This window comes from Lagopus muta, chromosome 6 (assembly GCF_023343835.1).
Source record: "Lagopus muta isolate bLagMut1 chromosome 6, bLagMut1 primary, whole genome shotgun sequence".
Taxonomy (NCBI): Eukaryota; Metazoa; Chordata; class Aves; order Galliformes; family Phasianidae; genus Lagopus; species Lagopus muta.
Genome location: NC_064438.1, coordinates 19,149,439 through 19,167,331, shown reverse-complemented (window position 1 = coordinate 19,167,331; position 17,893 = coordinate 19,149,439). Strand labels below are relative to the sequence as shown.

Sequence of the window (17,893 nt, the reverse complement as noted above, 5' to 3'; positions counted from 1 at the left end):
GTCCATCTGTTTAAGCGTAACCCAAAGACCATAAAATCTTAGCCTTCAATCTTGTTTCACCAACTTCATCCTCTGCAGAGGTGCTATCACGCTGCCACAGCCCTCCAAGGAGCCAAAGCAGACTGTCAACCAACAACAGATGGCACCTTTAAAAGATGTTCATGCTGCCATAGAGATCCCAACATGTGGGGGAGGCACACAAACAAGAAAGGCAAGTCTTCCTAGAAGCAGACAGTGATAGATCTCTATAAAGATCTCCCCTTTTGTTATCTTTGAAAGCTGGTGTCTGTTGTCCTCCTCCTGACCTTTAAATGACATTAAAAGGAAAAGCCCAGCCTGCTCCAACAAGAAAACGAGCTACTATTTGCTGCAGGCTTCCGCCTACAGATCCACACAACATCAGGGCTTTTAACATCAGGGCTCCTGATAATAGCAGCAGGGCTGCTGGATCGAACATAACCTTTCCTTACAACTATGATAAATCCCTGCTAAACTTACAGAGATAGCAGATCTATGCAGCCACACAACAGGGTTTTAGTCCACGTCAAGTCATACTTCAAATGATATCTCTGCTGTGACTTTGCTACAAAATGCTGAACAGCTCAGGGGCTCAAACTCATGTATTGACAGGCATTTCTGACTTGGAGAACCTGCTTCTCCTTTAAAGATCCTGTTTCACTAAATAACCATTGCCTGGCTTTTTTTTTTGTTGTTTGAGAACATGTATAGACAGAGAAGCCTAAATGCACTGATGAACAAAGAATCTCCTTCAGTGATAAAAAATAAGCAAAAATGTGAAAAATAAGTGAATAAGTGAATTCAGTGAAAAATAAGCCAATAAAAACTGAACAAGTCTAATTTGTAATATTTGACAAATGCATATTATACTGAAATACAGAGAACCCGTTCAAAGCAAACATGAAGCTCAAATCCAATTTCAAGATTACAAACACATCTTAATATAACATGCAAGCATTATGTACAAAACAAAACCAAGCTGGACCTTATTAAAAAAATCATAGTTGTCAACTGGATCCTTAAATATACATGTATTATTTAAACAAGGCCTGTTTTTGTGATGTAAACGCCACACAAGATTCTCTGTCACTGACAGCAATAAAAGTAAAAATTTTAAGAGTGGTGCTAACCAGCCAGCAGAACAGGAGGTAGAAATGATTGGCTCAGAAAGGACACGTCTTAAAATCAGCAAGAAGAAAAATTCCACTGAAGAAATCACCCACTTAGCTTGGCTAAATAAATACATAAATAAATACATAAATAAAATGCAGCAATGAGGAAAAGATGGAGAATATACTAATGAAAACGACGCGGTGTTTGTATATGAGTGAGTGAAAACTGGACACAACCAAAATTAAAATGAAAGCAGGTGAAACTTTGCCTGCCTTAGTCAGGCCATCCCGCCATTTTGAAATGCAGTGGTTTGCAAAGACATTGGATGTCACGCCACCACCACTATTGAACTGCTTGTTGTAAAGACGATCGTTCTGCAGTACTCTCACCCGAGATTCTGAACCAAACAAGAAAATACGCCCTGAAACATATAGGAGGAGGTAGTGCCTGCATCAGACAACACTAAGGCTGAAGAGACTCTTCTGAGAGGTGTACCAAAGTTTACATTTCCTGTTGAGGCAGATTCGACTGTTATTAACACTATCAACATTTGATGCTACTGAGAGATTCTGTGAGAGAAAAAAAAAAAAGGCATACAGATCAACCAGGTTATCCAACTCAAACTAAAGCTAACTAGTGTTCCTGTCTATGATTAGCTGAAAGAAAACAAAATGCCTTAACTGGGAAGTAGACCGATACTTACTGCAGTTTTCCTCATCGCTGCCATCAGGACAGTCCTCAAAGCCGTTGCACCTGAAGCGGCCAATGATGCAGTGGATTCCACTGGCACAGGGGAAGAAGGTGGCACCACACTTGGACTTGGCTTTTGCTGAGAGAAGAAATGCACAGAAGATTGCAAACATTAGGGAAACTTCTTACAAAGGTTAAAGACATTTCAGTAACAGCACAGGTTGCTCTGGGAAGCCTGTAAGCGAAGAATACAAGGTGGACAGGGATAATGAACATGGCAGCAGGTTTGAAGAATTTGGGAACTGGAGACCAAAGCGGGCAAAGAGAGGTTTACAAGGAATCAGGAAACACCTGGAGAAGGAAAAGGGGAATACACAGATATGAAATGAGTTAGTGTCTATGTGAGAATAATAGGAAACATAAGAGATCTTCATTAAAGCATTTTTAAAGCTGCAAAAGTCAAATTCAGAAAAACAACCACTATAACTAACAGTTTCTCTAGTTAGCACAATTTATGTGGAACTAGGTGCAAAAGGAACGTGAATTCCATCTCTTACTATACAACTCTCCATCATACAGCTTTTATTATAAAGCTCCCCAGGACATAAACTGCATCTATTTCATAGCACTCACATAGCCATTCATAATACTAAATACTAACAATAACATCAAAATGTGGTTAAGAAGCGATTATAGAATCTCATTTGATCCCAAGTACTTCCTGTTTTTTTTACTTCACTGCACAGCAACTCTTCATGGCAGGGAGAAGAGAACGCTGCCCTCAGCTAGAGTAATGCAGATGCTTCCACTACATTGCTCAAGGCAAGTGCCAATTCAGTCTTGTGCTATCATCAGCCCAGAATTAATTTAGCTGCTTGCTTGTTTGTTCCTTTTTTTTTTTTTTCCCCTCAGTTTAGCATGACTTCATTTTCTGCGATGCATCATGGACTAGAAAGTCCCCTGAAAACAGAAGCCTGGCTGACTGCAGGGAGGTGAGCATGGAACATCGCCAACACGCCATAATGCCATCTGTGGACCACTTCCAGGAGAACAACAGAAAAGAAGCCAGCTAACTGAAGGACTTTGGAGTGAACTGCTCCTTCTCTCCTTCCTTTATACCAAACATAGAAGATGCGTTTGCAGCTCCTGGGTTTTGAGATGTTGATAGATCTGGATATCACAGTAGCAGGCAGTCTTTCTACGTAGCCATGTAGATTAATACACCAAAATGGACAGTTTTATGAGGCCAGGACAAAGTCAGGGACAACAGAAGAAATATGGGGGGGAAAAAATATATATATATTATACACACACCAAATGGGGACAAAAAGCATGAGCACTAATGTGAAAGGGACAGCCTTAAACCACAGCAATTGTAACTCATGCTTGATTTAGTATCCTCCCGTATAAATTCCTGCAATTTCCTCTCCCGCATTTTTTAACTGTTATTTATTTTTATTATACCAGTAGTTTTCAGTTAAGTAGGATGTATCACTGATGTATTCACCTACCACATTTTCTGAAGAGAATCCAAGGTTCACTTGGAAAGAAAAGGTGAACCATTACTTTGTAGAAAAACAGGTTGATAAATTACCCTGAAGTAGCTCCTGTGCTCAACAACACCGGCAGTGCAAAACCACAGCCAAGACACCTGAGACCCTTAATTCTTAACAAAACTTCAGAGAAACTTCTGTGCTGGAGTTTTCATGCAGACTGATTTCAGCTAAATAATTCAGTTTAAGCACAAGGCTTGATGCAGTGCCATACCCTAAGTCTTCAAACAAAAACAAAATAAATGCTTCAAGAACAAATTCCACAACTGTCACCAAAGCAAGAAGTCCATATTAGCATTTGCATATTAGCATTTGACACGCCAGCCAGCCAAACTGCTGCTGAGAAAGCGTGGCCATAACACTTAGACACAAAGAGATGCCCAATTCTTAAGACTTCCCAGGGTCTGTTCGACCTAGAGCTGGCGGTTGCAGCTCCTCACAGGAGTGGATGGGCACAGCTCTGCTCTCTGATGAGTGATAAGGGAGCAGCATGGAGTTGTGTCAGGAAGGGTCAGGTTGGGGGTTAGGGAAAGGTTCTTCACCAGAGGCTGGAACAGGCTCCCCAGGGCAGTAGTCATGGCCCCAAGCTGCTGGACTTCAAGAAGACTTCAGACAAGGTTCTCAGACAAAGAGTTTGAATTTTGGGTGGTTCTGGCTGGAGCCAGGAATTAGACTCAATGACCCTTGTGGGTCCTGTCCAATTCAGAATGTTCTGTGGTTCCTGTGATTTGGAGTCTGAATTTGGAGACTATAAAGTTTCTGGCCAGCCGTTCAACTACCCTTTATCATCGCTGAAGATCTACTCAGATTAAGGTTTCAGAATTATGTCCTTCTACAATTTCTAATATGGATAACCTCTCAGCACAGCCTTATTCTTCCAGAGAGACCTCAGACTATGAATTGCAAAACTGGAGCTTTTGGCACTTTGAATGGCACAAATCCCTGAACTTTTCCCATCACAGCTCCACGTGGTGGCAAACACGGCAGCAGCTCAATTTCAGGAATGACCAACACGCTCCTCAGCCACTGCAGCTGGGTCCTTGTCCATAAGACGAGGGCCCAAAGCACCTGAGCTACCACTGTCCATTCATAAGCAGTATTTAATGCTTCATGACATCTAGAAGAGAAAGGAGCTAGACTGATCACAAAAAAAAAGTCAAACTTCTGGAAAATGCTTTCTTTAGTTTATCCAAAACATCCAGATACCCCATCAAAAAGAGGGAGAGACCATTAGGGACGTGATTTAATGCAAGTAGTGCTTGGACAATTACATATAGTTTAATTGAAAACTTTCCTCTTAGACCTTTTCATACCTCCTCCTCCTCTTGGAACAGCAGACAGAGAACAGGATTTATACATCTCTCTTTTTAAAATGTTGATTTATTTACTCTTGAAGGAAGGAAAAAACAGCAAACAAAACCCAAATGCAGTCCTGCATACTTGCTATAGGCATAATAATACAGGCACCAACCAATCCCAGCCCAAATTCACATTCACAGTGGATACCCTGAAAAGATAAAGGAATGTTTCAAATCCCACAGTGACTCACTATCCACACAGCTAGCAGTTTAGTTGGCACAGACCTTGCTCCCAAATAGAACTCTATTTTCTAAGTTCCAATTCCAGATACGAAATTTTTCATATGCTCTGAATAAACACAGAAGAAAAACGAGGAATTAATAATAGCTTAATCCAAGCCACATATTCCAATTCTTGAGACCCTCATTATGGAATTTCTGCTCTATTTCCAACTTGACATCCCTTCTGTCCCCTGGCAAAGTTTTCCTGAGGTTTTCAGGCAAGTGTTGTTTGATCATTTCTCACAAAGTTCCTGTGGAAAACACAGTCATTTCTTCCTGAGCAAAAATGCACCTTCCCATTCTGCAGTGATCTCTGGAAATACCCTTAACGTTATGAGACTATCCATTTTCTTCAGGTCCTCAGTCCTTTCACAAGTAACAGATACACCTACCTGGTTCATGACTGCCTGTGGCAGATTCAAGACATCTCCTGCACTATTCACAACATTTCTGTAGTTCCTACTCCTGTTACATGACTGCTATGATAAAGGCTTTCCTCTTCTTTGTGCATCACTGTGTCTTTTGTTGCACAGGCCTGAATTTTTCAGGTGGATCTGTACATGAAGACTCCCATTTATTTAAAAGAAGTTGCCTGTTTGGCTCATTCAGTAACTTCAGTCTTGAGAAGCTGTCAAGGACATCATTATCTTTCCAGTCTATATCCTTCTGTCACACTTGGCTGAAATGGGGTTCAGGATAATAAAAAATTACTTGGATATCAGGAGATGGCTGAAGAGCAATAAAAAACGAAACAGACGCCTGTGGATCATCTGACCTCATTCGGCCTTGCTAGTACAATCCACCAAGGGAAAGGGAAGGGAAAAGCTGGTTATTTTAAAAGGAATTGGCAAGTCCTCTCTAGCCCAGGACTCCAGAATCTAAGCAATGGAAAGACCACACACTGGGTGGAAGGGGGAAGAACTAAAGGCCACACTCAGAAAACGACAAGAAATCACACAGCAACTTACCAAACTGCGTCTACAGAAATGTTACTCAAATAGCAGATCCAGTCTGGATTCAGATAGTAAATCAGTTGCAGAACTATAGCAAGTATTAAAGCACCCTAAAGGACATTCAACCAATTTGCAAACCTGTGGTGGAAAAGTGTAGATTCAATGCATTCCTGCTCCTCAGCTGCTACCTAGTCATGGCAGAAGAAATCACAGAACATCAGGGGTTGGAAGGGACTTCCACAGGTCATCGAGTCCAACCTCCCCGTAAGCTAAAGCAGGCACCCTACAACAGGTTGGCATCCAAATGGGTCTTGAATATCTCCATAGAAGGAGACTCCACAACCTCTTTGGGCAACCTGTTCCAGGGCTCCATCACCCTTACCATAAGGAAGTTCTTCCACATGTTAGTATGGAACTTCCTATGTTCAAGTTTTAGGCCGCTGTTCCTTGTTCTAATGCTACACACCAACAAGAAGAGCCTGGCCTCATCCATTTGTCTCCTACCTCCCCTTAGATATTTGTAACCATTACTCAGATCTCCCCTCAGTCTTCTTTTCCCCAGCCTGAACAGATCCAGGTTACTAAGCCTGTCTTCATATGGGAGATGCTCCACGACCTTTATCACCTTTGTGGCCCTCTGCTGGACTACTTCTAGGTGATCCCTGTCTTTTTTGAACTGGAAAGCCCAGAACTAGATACAGTATTCTGTATCTAGTATTCTAGATGTGGCCTTAGGGCAGAGTAGAGAAGGAAGATCACCTCCCTCAGACTGCGGGCCACACTCTTTTCAAAACACTCCAAACACAGGAGTGAAACATTATTATGAAACTGTATTTACATTGAAAAAATGGAATTCCCACAGTATTTAGGCAAAAAGGTGGCACTGAATCGCCACACACAGGATGAACGTCCTCTGGCTTTTCTAAATACAGGAACTCTGATCTTCACTACAAAGCTCTCCTCTTCACTTGGAATTCAGACCCAAATAACAGGGCTAAGATGCTCACAGAGAACTTCTGGCTACAGTATAAGCTTGCCATATACTCCCCCCAGACTTATTTGCTTAAGTTCAAGAGAACTGTTTTGGCAGTTAGGTATGCAAGTATGTGAACTCACTCCTTATGCTATGCAGAAATCAATCCTCTCACTCCCTTCCTCTAAGGATCTTAAAAAAAAAAAAAATTAGAAACTTCCACTCAGGACCAGCTGTACTTTCCACAGATTTAACAGCTTGCAGGCACAGTTCTACAGTATTAATAGAATTTTTTTTACTATCTTTAGGGCATAAAGTGTGAAACAGAAGTATTTTTCAAAAGTTGTAATCTGTTTTATTATTTCTCAGCAATATGATGAACAGTAGGGGAAAAAAAAACAGATTTAGCATATACTATATAAAATCACACATTGTATATATGAATAGCCTTTTACAAAAGCAATTCTGACATGCCTGACTTCACTAGAAGATCTTTAAATGTGACTAGAAGGTTATAACAAAACTTCTTCAGTATGGGCTAGCATTTTGTTTTCACACAATCATCTGCTATGCCAGTTCTCCAGTTGAAGACAAAAGCATCTAACTTAATGAGTTTTCATGTGGGAAGAGAAGACGCTTCAGAGGTTGAGTACTGAGGAGACAATAGCCTTCACTTTTGTCAAAGACTAAAGTTATCTTTCCTCAAAGTAATCTTCAGTGGTCTAGAAGTCTAAATAATCATCTACAAAATTGTCAGAAAGTAGATGAGACACTAGAAGAAAGTGTAGGCAAAAACCTTGATCTATATCCATTCAGCAAAGTGATTTCTCACTGAAAGAAGTATTTTAGAGGTCACTGCTTTTTAGAGAAAAGCAAAATGAACAATAATTTCATTCAAAGCACAAGTTCTAGGTCAGTTGTTACACTGACTGAATTCAGCCATCTCCAAACTTATTATTCAGGATTCACATAAGCAGGACAGAAAGCACTAAGGGAATCCAGCAGCAGGGGAACCCTCCTGATGAGGGTATTGGTGTGCCAAGGATTTCAGTCCCTCACTCCCTCTGTAAATAGCTACCTGATCTGCACTGCATGCTGCCACTGATTGCATCCATGAGTTAAACCTGTCCCAGTTCCAGGCTCTCCAGTCGGCCTACCTACTGACATCCACCTAGAGGAGACCGTCAATAGGATTAAGTAATTAGCACCACAAACCCTCTTGATCTCCTTGCATAAAAAGCCATCAAACTGTTAGCGGATATTGCACTTGTCTTTACTCATGTGTAAATTTCTGTAATTGAGCTTAAAATGAGAACTTCACCATGGTCACTTCATTATAAACTGTATTACAGCTACTCTAAGTATTTGGTTGCTTAATCATGAGTGAAAGTAAGAGTTAATTCTAGTTTGATAGTCCAAATCTGTGAGCCATTTGAGTAAGGGACGAAAAGATTAGCAGCTGGTTTACAGCATCTTCTCAATTAATGCAGATGCTCATTTCATGCACTGTTTAATGTCCTGTTAAAGTTCTGTTTAAAAATTCTGATGTTTGTCACCTCTCTAGGAAACTTGATACAAACCTACTAGAGCTGGTCTTCCAGTGGTTCTGCTGGCCAACTGGCATTCCAAGCTGTTTTTATAACCCTGAGAACAGCATGTGCAAATAGCAACTAAAATACCATTTGCCATAGATGGATGATTCTCCCTTCCCAGCTCAGTTTCTATACAGTAACTCCAAGCTGAAATACGTCTCTGCTCCTGCCCCTCTTACTCTGCATGAGTGCCAGCAAAACCTCAACATTCAATTGCTTACTAGTTGCATCAGTGGAAGTACACTAGAAGGTAGCTGGTGAGAGATTTCAGCAGCAACTTTCTATCTCTGCTTCACTTCTCATGAGTCCTGCAGTACAGGCTGGATTCTTGGGGTTATATTACCTACAAGTAGCTCCAGAAAGAATGCTTTGCTTGAGTGAAAAATAAATGTCCACAAAAGAGTAACAATTTCATGGCACAGTCAGTTTTACACTGGGAACATATCACAGGCTGGAAGATCAAGGTTTGCTTTCGGCTTTCAGAGATTTGCTAACATCTCACAAATCAGACTTTGCTATTACAAACTCTGCTGCTGGAAGACAGATAACACAGAAAAACACAGTGGCAAGTAATAACCATGCAGGGCCTGATAGACCTTCAACACAGTGGAAGCTAAGCAGTGGCAGCATCATATAGTTGCGGGCAAAGGTGCAGCAGAACTTGTGATTAGCCTTTGAAGTTAGGTTTGCATAGTAGCTTGGGTTTCCTTCCTGGAATTTCAGGAGCTTTTCCCAGGATCACAGGAATCTGGAGGTGTATTTGACTGTTATTTGCAGGTGGCGTGCTGGAGCATCAAGCAGTGAATATGCTAGGATAACCAGGAGAAAAAGGAAGCAGTGAGAAAAACAAGGATACTTAAAACCATTTAGTAACCTCAAGACAGAGGTCTTCTAAGCAAATGCATACTTTTATAGAGGAATTCCTAATTTTCTGCTATAAATTCTACTTGTTACAGAAAAAAAAAAAAAGATTTGTTAATTTCATTAGCCTTTTACACAAATGAATGGTTTGTAAATAAGAACTGGGCCACTGAAGATTGTTTTCATACAACTTTGTAAGATTGCTGTGCATGTAACATCTGGCAGCTGGAAATTTAGTACACAGCAACACTGCATTAACATAAATACACAAAATCTACTTTGACTGCAGATTTTTATTGGTACGAGCCTTACAGTTTGCAAGCTCTGGTAGAATGTTTCTCCTTTCCTTTGTTCTGGCTCTGTTGCTAGATTTTCTCATTCTATGTTTTCCAAAAAAAAAAAGTAGTCAAGAAAAGAATTACCTATTTACAGATTTCATTACAGAATCGTGCATTCCTCACAGGCATTTGGAATGCACTAGACTGAGATGTAATGTAGGGAAGTAGACCACAATGGTACTGTTAGTCCTGCCTATATGGAAAGTTAAATTCCCAGATCATACTCCAGAAGGGAGAAGAAGAAAAGAAGATAGCTTAATACTTCCACAATTTCCCACAGCTTTTAGCAGGAACACAGAGTTCTGAAGTCGTGATGTTTCTGTAGTCATATTACTTATTTTAATACACGGCTTTTATAATTATCTTCATGCCTTCATTTCTTATGTCATCTACCCTCACACTCACCAAGGGACTGCAGAGCACATTTGCTTGCTACCTCACAAACACAGATCAACCCTTCAGCTGCCTCTGGAGTCATTTATCTACAGCAGAGGCTTGTCATCATCTCCACACTGCACACAGACAATGCCTGAAGGTCACAGCCACCTCAGCCTCTGGTTAGTACCATGAGCCACGACACAGCCACTCCACACAACCTGAAGCAGTAGATAGAGGTTAGAACTAAAGAGCATAAGCTGAGCTCTGGTACTTCTTGTGTTAGAATCTGAAGATAAAATCCTCAAGTGGCAAAGTAATTGTCATGCTGATGTTCCACTTTTCTAAGTGGCAGGTTACTAAATCACTCACTTGTAAGTATTGATTACTTATCTATCTTTTATAAAATGTGATAAACTTTGATAAAATACTCTTTACAACAAGGGAGCAGAGCAGAGCCAGCAGATCTGTATGGAAGCTTTCCTTAGGGCACAAGAACTCTCTATCCCCAGATATAGTAAGTCATGAAAGGAAGACATGAGACCAGCATAGCTGAACTGAGACCTGCTGGTCAAACTGGAGAGCAAGAAAGCGTACAGGCAGTGGAAGCAGGCACAGGAAACCCAGGAGGAGTATGGAGATGCTGCCAGACTTAGGAATGGCATCGGGAAGACCAAGGCCCAACTGGTACAGGACTTGGCAAGGGGCATAAAGGATAACAAAGGCTGGAGAAGAGAAGGCTCTGAGGTGAGCTGATTTTCTTATCTAAAGGGGGGTTATAAGAAAGAAGTAGGCAGACTTTAGCAGGTTCTGCTGTGACAGGACAAGGGGAAATGGTCTCAAACCAAAAGTGCAGAGATTTAGATTGAACATAAGGAAGAAGCTTTTTAAAATAGGAGTGGTGAGGAATTGGCACATGTTGCCCAGAGATGTGGTGGAAGCCCTGTCCTTGGAGACATTCAAAGTCAGGATGGATGGGGAAGTGAGCACCTGAAATAGTGTAGGTGTCCCTGTTCATTGCAGGGGAGTTGGATTAGATGACCTTTCAAGGTCCCTTTTAACTCAAAAGATTGTATGATTCTATGATATATTAAACAATGTAAAGGCAATAATCTTTACAGATGGGTAGGTTTAGTACTACTTGTGAGTCTGGATCTGCTGCTGTATTTCTAGGAGATTTCAGCTGGTTCAGACAATCCCTAGAGCTTACTGATGTTACTTCCGAACTGGGGAAACATTTCTTATTAACAAAAGGCTGCATCCCACTCTTCAGAGCACTGAGCTCTGACTGTTGAGCCCTAAAGCCTGGTATTTAAAAGGATAGCAGCCAGAGTTATTTTGTACCCTTTGTTCCTGTACATGAAAGCTATTCATCAGACTGACTCTGCTGAGTGGCTAAACCCAAGCAAAACAACTGCAGCTGTAATAATTGTACTATGGTAATAAGCAGTCATTAAATAGCTTACAGAGATCGCAGAACATGCTGTCTCTACAGGACCTTTCCTCTCTGTCTTTTAAAGCAGCCAGTAAATCTGGTTACTTATTCTTAGCAACGTAGAGTCATGAATTCACAGCAAAGTCTAAGGAGAGGTGAAGACAAACATCTGAATTCAGACTGTCATCAGAAAGATCTGGGTCAAGAATAATTTATTAGTGGATTTGATCCATCTCTCCCTCTTTCATTTTTGTGATTTATGCAGGAAAAACACGTAAATACATAATGTGCCTTAACATAATTCCAGTTTGTAATTTTCCTGTAGAACAGAGCAGAAAAAATGCTCCTAATCTCAAGGGCAAACCCCACAAAACATTTTTTTAAGCAATGAGCAGCAACAAACAAACAAATAAATAAATCTAAAGGCACTCTTCTGAAATCCACCCTACATCAGCAAAGAATGAAGGACAAGGAGTCTATCTGTCCTCACTGAGGCTTCCAAACATGTAACATGGGTTTTATGCTGGCATAGTCCCTACTCGATTCTCCATCTTCCTACTGCCCCTACTGCATCAGGCTCCCACTAAAGGGTTTCTCAAATGACAGAGCAACTTCATCAGGTTCAGTACACTCCTCCATTTTCCAAAAAACCTTCACCATTCTGACATCATTAAGCTTTTAATACCTACAGTTCCTGATAAACTACTTCTTTTTTCTTGAAACTGGATATAATTAAGTCAGTCAACGTATAACCAAAGTACCAGTTTGAAGATGAAAACTGAATGAACTTGCCTTTGTTCTACAAGAGTTTCAGTTTTCCGACTGAAAAGGTTTTAGAGCACAGGAACAGATTCAACACATGCTTCAGGAAAGCCTGGTTGTTAATTGTGCAGTGTGGGTTTTATTTAAAATCTTTATGAAAAGACTTTTTAATATCTCACCCACAACTGCGTGTAATTGCTTGTTACAAACACCTTCCTGCAGAGACTCCACTCCTAAACACGCTGAGCAGTAAAACCTGTTGGAAGTGAACACCAGAGGGAGCAGTAAACATTTGTCTCATAGGTGGTTTTTAAATTGGAGGCAGAGCAAAAATGTACAGGAAACCTTCGGGAAACTTAAAAGAGGTTACAGTGGTCAGTATATTCAAACTACGATACGTTGCTAATCCAGCCTAATTCCCCACCAATACAAGGTCAGTGAGGAACAAATGCAAGCGTGCAGATACACAAACACGTATCAATTATGCAAGTTTCTCTGTGCCATGCATCCCATCCCCTCGCTCTACCTCCTGACAACAGCAGAAGATGTCAGACGTTTATCTAAAATGCTCCATGCATTTAGACGGAATACATGGAACCAAAAACATATCCAAGAAAGAGAATGCAGAAAAAGGAATGTAAAAAAATAATAGGGCATTTTCACTAGATACGGATACACAACTCAAATTCTACATGAGAGAGAACATGGTTAAGAGACACAGAAGGAAAGAAGAAATAAAGGATTAACATGCTAACAGATCAGCAGTGAAAAGTAACTGCAGTGCTATGTTTCCCCCCAAGTTCACTTTATTTTTTAGAGGAATTGGACTAAATATAAAAATTCAAGTTCTCTTAGTCCTTCATCTTTGTACTACAGCTTGCAACCTGCCACATCTAGGAGTTGTCAGGCCTATTTGTCACCAATAGGTGGAAAGTCACCAGGGCCCTGGCTTCTGCATGTTCCCTAAGAGCACCAGCTCCCTGATGCAGAGCCAGAAAGGTTCCTACCAGATGTACGAGGCACCTGGACTGAACTGGCTTCCCAGATTGTCCTAATGTGAGTTGCAGCCTTCCGGGCTATGAAAGTCAGCTTGCTGGTGTAGAGCTCCACAGAAGCTTGGCTGACCACACCATGCTAAGTGCAAGCCAGAACTGCAAACATCCATCCTGACTGCAAAGGGTTCCTGCAAGCACCTGTCTGAAGAGCCAGGTGTACTGCAATCAGGTGAGAAACTAAGCCGACCCTCAGCGGAAGCTTGCTTGGCAGGTGGCTTCAGTGTCTGCAGGGCAATACTAGTTAAAATTCACTGTTTTCACAATGCACTTCATTTAAAGAAGAAATCCTCTCCCACGGAGGAGACTTGCATATAAGGACTCTAGCTGACTGAAGGACAATCAGAGCAAGACCTGTTGCTGCTGAACGGTGATAATCCAAGGCTTTTAGTATTGCAGCTCCAGATTTTCTACAGAGGCCATCTCTTGCTATTCTGTGCAGAGCAGCATGCTGGGACCATATTTCTTACAAGCACCAATGATGCCTTGTTGCTCAGCCATTCCCCAATACATTGCTTTTATGACTGAGTGAAAAACCTGCTTTTCCTTTATATTTGGTTTGAATGAGAAACAGCAATGACTGGCACCAGAAACGAGATACTTAAGCTCCTGCCACAAGAACACACTGCCTCAAGGCTATCCTCACAAAACATTTTTTTCAAGCCCACAGCTTATGCCCCTGGACTAACACAGCCAGTCACTGTATTCACTGTGTGCCACTACTGGCACGTAGCTGAACGCACTATCTTGACCTGTGGGAAATGGCTCTCAGAAGAGCGATGAGGGAAAATCCAGACTTCTGGGTATTTGCTACCTATCTCATTCTGGCTGCTGTCATGCCAGGCACTTAGCACGGATGATGTGCCATGCTCTGAATCTGTACCATCTGCTGCTCGTTAGCTGACAAAGGCAGCAACATGCCATCTCTTCACTTGCTGTTGCTCATTAGCTGACAAAAGCCATTTTCAGTGTTCACATTGTTCTTTCTGCAATAATCTAATACAAAGATGTACAAAAGCACAAAGAAAAAAGGAAACAAAGATGACATTAGGAGCTTAACTAAGAACATTATTGTACTCTTAAACCTCCAGGAGTGAATCTTTCTGGACTTGGCCCTAATGCAATATTTCAGCAGGTAGGTATAAAGGTCAGTATTAAAGATAATCTACTTACCTCAAAATATTTTGAAACATCTTAACATATTTCTCTTTTGTGTTATTTTCCTAACCCTACACCTGCTAACAGACTGAGAATGCAGAGCGGCTGACAGCACACAGCTTCCATCCTCCTGACTGCAAGCAACACACACCCCACATATAGGGTACACCCTGTGTATAACCAGAGCAGGACCCAGGAGCTATGCAGTCAACAGCTGTAGGCTCCACAGAAAACTCACACAGATAAAAAGGCTCTGCACTTCTCAAGAGGAACCTCAACTACCATTATAAATCATCTACAGAGCTAAAGACCAGTAGTAGCAGTAGTTAAAAGCCCACAAGTGTTCAAAAGCGAACTGCGTGACCCATACCTGAGTTCACAGGCTGATTAGCAATCCAGCTGATGAGAATCAGCAGAGCCAGAGGGAACGAGTAACAAAACTGTTCTCCGTTTTGGGAGATGCACTGAAGATAGCAAGTTACTTGCACTACTGAGTGCAGTGGTCAATTAATTACTTTCCAAGCTCAGTTAGTAGTCTGGAAGAAAAGCCAAGGAGATGCTCTTCTTCAAGGAAAATCACTTCTCATCTGCAGCAACGGAAGTCCCAGCATCAGCTTCTTCCCTCTCTCTCTTACACCTTTTCTCTACCCTCCTGCTCAGATAACATCTTTCTGTTGCCACATCACCATGACATAAGGCGAGAGTACAGGAAACCTTCTGTGTGCCAAATAGCACACAGACAGCTGGCATGGGAAGTGTTAAATTGCTCACAGGTCAGAGCAGAGAGGAAGCCAGGAATGCAACAGATGGTATGAATTCTGGCAGATGCAGAAGACGAAGAAAGTGATGTGGTTAAGAGAGATGGCCCTCCAAAGCAGAAGACAGAAAAAGGAAGAAAGGAACAGAGGAAAAAGGAAATGTGAATGGGCAACGTGCAGATCATTCTGCTCTTGCATCTCACTTCCTCCTCAGAGCCAGAGCAGCACGCGTGGGCTCCTCATAGCTTTCCACACATGGGCAGCAGAAAACAAAAAGCACAACATCTGAGCTGCACGTTTCCATTTTTTAAGGGTAACAGAGAGAATGAAATAGTACAGAACTCATCAGATATTACTGGACATCATAAGGCAACACAAAAGGGAAAGACTTTGCACCTGATGGCACACGCGTGAAACTTCCTCTGTGGGCATGCCAAAAAAGAGCACATTGCCTTCACGAAGACACCAGTCTGCAGCACCATCTGAATTCAGTAATCACACAAAACACTTTAAGGCAAGGTGAAAGCCTTTAAATGTGAACTAGTTAGTCGATGAGGAATTGCAGACAAAGCAGCTTACAGCACGGCTTAGGGTAGTAACACACTGGGAACTCAGCCATCTCACACTGCTGAAAGAACTCATACAGCTTTGTCTCCACTCTCAACAGCTCAGCTAATGCGAAGCAACATCACAGCAGAAAACAAAGGATGCTGATTTTGCTGCAAGGTAAGCTTTAGTAAGCAGAGCCTTGTTCTGAAAGGAGGAAGGTAACAAAGCCTAGCCAAAAATAATAAATAAAAAACACGTACATACACACCCCACGCACACTGTCAAGCCTTGTCATGCTCTAACAACACATCCAAGCACAGCTGCCCTCCCTTACAGAATCTGACACCAGAACAGTGCTGCTGGTGCAGCGACACAACGCACATCTGGAGCGTCAGCTGTTCTCACTTTTCCACCGCTGTTTCTGCACCCAAGAGGATCAGTTCCTGGGCTCCTACATCCCTTTCTCCCACACAGTAAGGTGAGCAGACCCAGACATTAATTACACTGCACATCTTTAAAAGCTCTTTGGTTCAGCTTCAATCACTGGAAAGGGATTGCAGAGCAGATACTCAAATACTGGAGCAGGTGTCCAGTGAGGCTGTGAGCAATCCATCCTCAGAGGTACTCAACACTTGACCAGACAAGATCCTGAGCAACCCTGATCTCAGCTCATCCCGCTTTGAGCAGGCAGCTGCACCAAATGATAACCAAAGTCCTTTACAGCCTCTATTAATCCATAAGCTTGTCTTTACAGATTGCCACAAGCTGGAAGGGGCAAATAAGTGACTTTTCCTTCCTCCTTCACACTTCCCAGACAAAATGCTAGGGTTGCCTTTCCATGCCTTGGATCTGACCTAGAAACTCTTTCACCATTTCAGGGCTGTTAAGCCAAACCAAATTTTCATCACTTTCTGACATAAATGACTAGCTGGTGACAGATATAACAGTACCTCAGAAGAGTGGGCCCATTTTCAAAATTAATCAAAAGAGCAAAACAACCTTTTTTTTTTTTAAATTTTTCAACCTGTATATACTGTATGTCTTTATCAACAAATATACAAGGGCTGGTCTGAAAGTAATGCTTCCTATTTCATTACACTGCCCTATGACATCAAAGGCAGCTGTTGGGGGTACGGCAGTACAGGTTGAACCTTCCCACCAATATTCCATTACATTTTGCTGCCATGTGACAGATGGCAGCAGAGGGGCAGACTGACAAAATGGCGTCTGACACGAAAGTGCAGATGAAGCAAAGGTGAGGCACTGAATTCTTCCATGCAGAAAAAATGGCAACCTCTGACATACACTGAGGCTTGCTGAATGTTTATGCAGACTAAACAATGAACACGAACACAGAGAGGCAGTGGCTGGCGCGTTCAGCCAGCCATCAGTTGTGATAGTGGGTCACCTCCACTGGTGCAGGTTTTAATGAGCACAGCATGCAGGCTCTTTTTCACCACTGGCTTTGTGATTACTGACACAAACACACAAACACCTCGTGCACCTGCATGGAGTGCAAATGCAGTGGTTGGTCCACTAGGAGCACAGAGAGTTAAAAGTTGTCTACTGAAATAAATAGGAGGGAGATGCAAAACAGACAGTTTGAAGCTCTCTAGACATATTACAGAACCTTGTTTGCATGAGTATTAATTTTTTGTTTGGATATTCAAACAAGCTCTATTTCCATTCTGTTTTGGCTTATCTGACCTGTTAACAGCAAGCCAGCACAGGATATGACTCCCTTGCTCTCCCTGTTGTCTTCAAGTCTGTTATGACAAGAATAACTTCTACGAACTGACATTTTGCAGCTTTTTATATTTTATTGTCAGCTACTATACTCATTATTGCCTACAGTTCCCTATATCCAACTGGTTTTGATAAGGAAGCTTCTCAATACAGTCAAGCAGCACATCTTCCTGTTCATGATTTATGAGCAAATGTCCAGCCCAGTCTTCATTACTTCATTAAAAAAAAAACACCTGTCCATAAGATTAATGAAAACCTTTGTTACAATTTTCTAGTCTAACAAGTGGAAGCGAAATTCATGCAAGGCAGAGGATGGCAACATTCTCAGAAAAAACACAGAAACTCTGTCTCTGTGCCTTGTAAATACAGAGAAGTATCTTCATTCAG

At 41.7% G+C, this 17,893-nt stretch overlaps 1 protein-coding gene across 7 annotated transcripts in view; it reads right to left on the bottom strand.

The window, feature by feature from the left end:
- LDLRAD3 (low density lipoprotein receptor class A domain containing 3) overlaps positions 1-17,893 on the bottom strand; it is a 224,489-nt gene that overhangs the window by 53,435 nt on the left and 153,161 nt on the right. For all 7 annotated transcript variants that reach the window (XM_048950264.1, XM_048950265.1, XM_048950262.1 and 4 more), the window contains one exon: positions 1,835-1,960. In XM_048950264.1, coding sequence (XP_048806221.1) covers positions 1,835-1,960 — 126 coding nt within the window. The remainder of the gene's footprint in view (positions 1-1,834; positions 1,961-17,893) is intronic.